Source organism: Gossypium raimondii, chromosome 7, assembly GCF_025698545.1.
Source record: "Gossypium raimondii isolate GPD5lz chromosome 7, ASM2569854v1, whole genome shotgun sequence".
Taxonomy (NCBI): Eukaryota; Viridiplantae; Streptophyta; class Magnoliopsida; order Malvales; family Malvaceae; genus Gossypium; species Gossypium raimondii.
Genome location: NC_068571.1, coordinates 1220673 through 1223918, shown reverse-complemented (window position 1 = coordinate 1223918; position 3246 = coordinate 1220673). Strand labels below are relative to the sequence as shown.

At 32.4% G+C, this 3246-nt stretch overlaps 1 protein-coding gene across 1 annotated transcript; it reads left to right on the top strand.

Moving 5' to 3' along the window:
* The first annotated feature begins 831 nt into the window (after positions 1-831).
* Positions 832-2754, top strand: LOC105765639 (hypothetical protein). The gene is made up of 2 exons (XM_012584844.2): positions 832-2568; positions 2650-2754. Exons 1-2 carry the CDS (start codon positions 832-834, stop codon positions 2752-2754), a joined length of 1842 nt encoding a protein of 613 aa, XP_012440298.2.
* The last annotated feature ends 492 nt before the right edge of the window (positions 2755-3246 follow it).

Below are 3246 nucleotides of genomic sequence, written 5' to 3'. Positions count from 1 at the left end.
AAATGAAAACTTTCAAATAGTTCATTCACCATTTTAATCAATGTTTGACTTAACAAGGGTAAAATTTGAAATTTTTCAACCAAATGGCTTTTAAAGGCACGTCATTTGTACCTTGATTCTAATATCTCCTTTTATTTTTGTGAAATTATATACAATTTTTTCTTTTAAATTTTATTTTTTAACTATATAAATACAAATATTAAATGATTACAAATAGATTATCTGAGTAATCACAATGTGAAATCAAACTATTACATTACAAACAGATTAAAATTTATACAATTTAAATTAAAATCAATAAACTGACTGGACTGAACTAAACTAAAACCTAACCATGACAATCATATGAGACTCGAAAACCTATACATATTATTGCATGTAATGGGTATCGAACGTAGGTACACAACACCTCAGCGTTTTTGTTAATTGAGTAAAGCGCAAAATTTTATTATTTTTAATTTCGTTTGTGATTTTTAATGCTCCTAGATAGAAAAAATTGAAATTTCTTCATTGATTCTCGGATCTTAGTTATTAATTATCTCTCTCACTTCAACCATTTCCTAATCTTAACATTAAAAATATGGATAAAACTACGAAATTATGTCAAAAATAATTAATCAAAACACTCCCAAAAGTCATTCAAAACCTAACAAGAAAATCAGGCATGGCGATGAACACCCATGTTCAGCACAAGCAAATGAAGATGATCATCAAGAACCTAAAACAGGCAATGAAACCTTCTCTAATTCAAGCCCAAGGAAAAGAAAGAAAACCCCAAGAAGAAAAAAAAGCCAAAAATCGCCATTTTCATCCAATGATCCTTCCATACGAATGGCGATGTACGTCGCCATGGCTCATGCAGGACTTGCGTTAACGTTAACTCTCCTCTTTGGCCTCACCAAACTCCTTCAAAACTATTGGCGACCACTCCAATGGGCAATCCTTTGTTCCATGCCTTTACGTGAGCTTCGAATGTTGATAGTTTCCTTTTGGGCACACCCTCTTAGCCTTGGCCTATTTGAAACCCTAATCGCTATCCCTATCGCCATTTTGCGCGCCACCACCGCCTCCCTCCTCGACTCGCATGCCGCCTTGCTCCGCCTCATGAGCTACCGTTCTTCCTCTTCGTGTTCGACACCGCGTGCATCCGGTCGTCGTCATCAAAAATCACGTGTAATTGCTTTCTCCAAGCTCATGCAATGGCTAGTCACTTTTGGCCTTTTTGTTCTTGTTTACGAAAGAATAGGGTTTTTCTCTATCCCAGTTATTACAGTTCCTTGCTTTTTAGCTTATATATCTGGTTTTGGAGTTATGATTAAACCTGGACTTGCTTCAACTCTCTCAAGAATTTCATCAGCTCGTAAAAAGAGAAAAGCAACTGAAAACAACAAAAGTTTCTCATTTTTTGGAAAGTTAGGCCAATATATAACTTCCATGTTGTTCAATAGATTGAATACAATGGTTGGGATTGGATTGATTTTGTTTATGATCTTAGGGTCAATGTTAGGGTTCCTTTTCTTTTCTTATAAGATTGCAATTGAAGGGAAAGAAGCAGTCATTTCATTGAAGAAACATTTGGAAGAAAACAATTACAGTGAGATTATTGGGATTAACAAATGGATTGATGATAATAAAATCCCAGAGTTAATTGATAGTTATATGCCAAAGTTTTATGAAACTTTGTCACAAAACATTGATTCTTTAGCTGTTTATTACAATGTGACAGAGATTGTTGATGGTTTTAAGCAATATTTTGAGCAGCCATCAATAGTTGCAACCATGAACAATGAAAGCATTTTCTACAAAAAGCCATTATATGAAACCATTCATGGGTTACAATCAAAAGTGAAAAAAGGAGAATGGAAATCAATCTATGGTGACTTCTATGGCATCTATAGGAAACTCAAGTCTTCGATAGCTAATGAAGATTTATTAGAGAAAATCAAAGCATTTCTACTTCAAAGCTTGGATTCAACTAAAAGGGTATTTTTCAGTTGTTTAACAGTGTTGGGAACGGGTGCAAATCTCTTGTTCTTTCTAGGAATCCTCATTGTATCAGGAGCAGCTGGATTAGTAAACTTCATATTTGAATTAACAGTGTTTTTATGGCTATTATATTATTTAATCACTTCAGATTCAGGAGGGGTAATGGATCATGTTTTGGGAATGTTACCAGTTTCAAAATCTACCAGGAACCGATGTGCTCAAGTTCTTGACCATGCTGTTAGTAGTGTATTATTAGCCACAGCTAAGCTTACATTGTTCCAAGGATGTTTCACATATCTTTTGTGCAGATTTTACCGTATTCATTTCCTTTATATGTGCACATTCTTAGCTCTTTTCAACGCTCTTTTGCCGATAACTCCGGCTTGGGTTTCGTCGATACCGGCCGTAGTTCAGTTAGCGATGGAATCGAGATATATCGAAGCTGTGTTACTTACATCGATTCATATTATATTATTGGATTATGGAACAATTGCTATACAAGATGAGATACCAGGACATAATGCTTACCTGACTGGACTTAGTATCTTTGGTGGCATTGCTTTTTTCCCCTCCATTTTAGAAGTAATGTTATGTCCTCTTCCTTGTATGTTTTCATGTTATCAAGTGTGGTTATAATTTGGTGATTTTGGTTTGATTTTACAGGGAGCAATTATGGGTCCTTTAGTCATGACAGTCATCATTGCTTTGAAGAATCTTTATGTCGAATTTGTTCTTGCTTTTGATGCTGACAACACTACTCAGCACTAAGGTTGATTCATAATTTGTATAATTTAGCCTGGATCGATGGTATGTATTAATTAGACTATATTTAATTTATTTCTTAAAATTTGTAATGTTTCATTAATAAAAAACAGTTTAATTTTACAAGCATGAAAATTCTATTTTTGAAATTATTTTTAAAATATAAATATTATAATAGTAGATTGTTTTAATTATTAATTATTAATTACTTAATATATAGAGATTGTTAATTAAATTTACATATCGTGACTACTAAATTATTTGTTGTAATATTATTTATATTTTAAATATCTATTTCAATTTTAATAGTGTATTTAATTTATAAAAATAGTGATAAAGTTAAAATCATATCTCTATTGATATCAATGAGAAGGATTTTGCACTATCGATATCTTTTCATTATGGGTAAATTTCACTTATAGTAATCTAATTATGTTTTTTTTTATGACTTGGCTTAAAAAAGTTATAAATTTGGTCACTAACATTTTCAACATTGTT

Coding starts and splice junctions, on each gene's coding strand:
- LOC105765639 (XM_012584844.2), top strand. CDS start 832: ATGGCGATGTACGTCGCCATGGCTCATGCAGGACTTGCGTTAACGTTA. Junction 2,569..2,649: donor TTTTCCCCTCCATTTTAGAA/GTAATGTTATGT, acceptor TTGATTTTACAG/GGAGCAATTATGGGTCCTTT.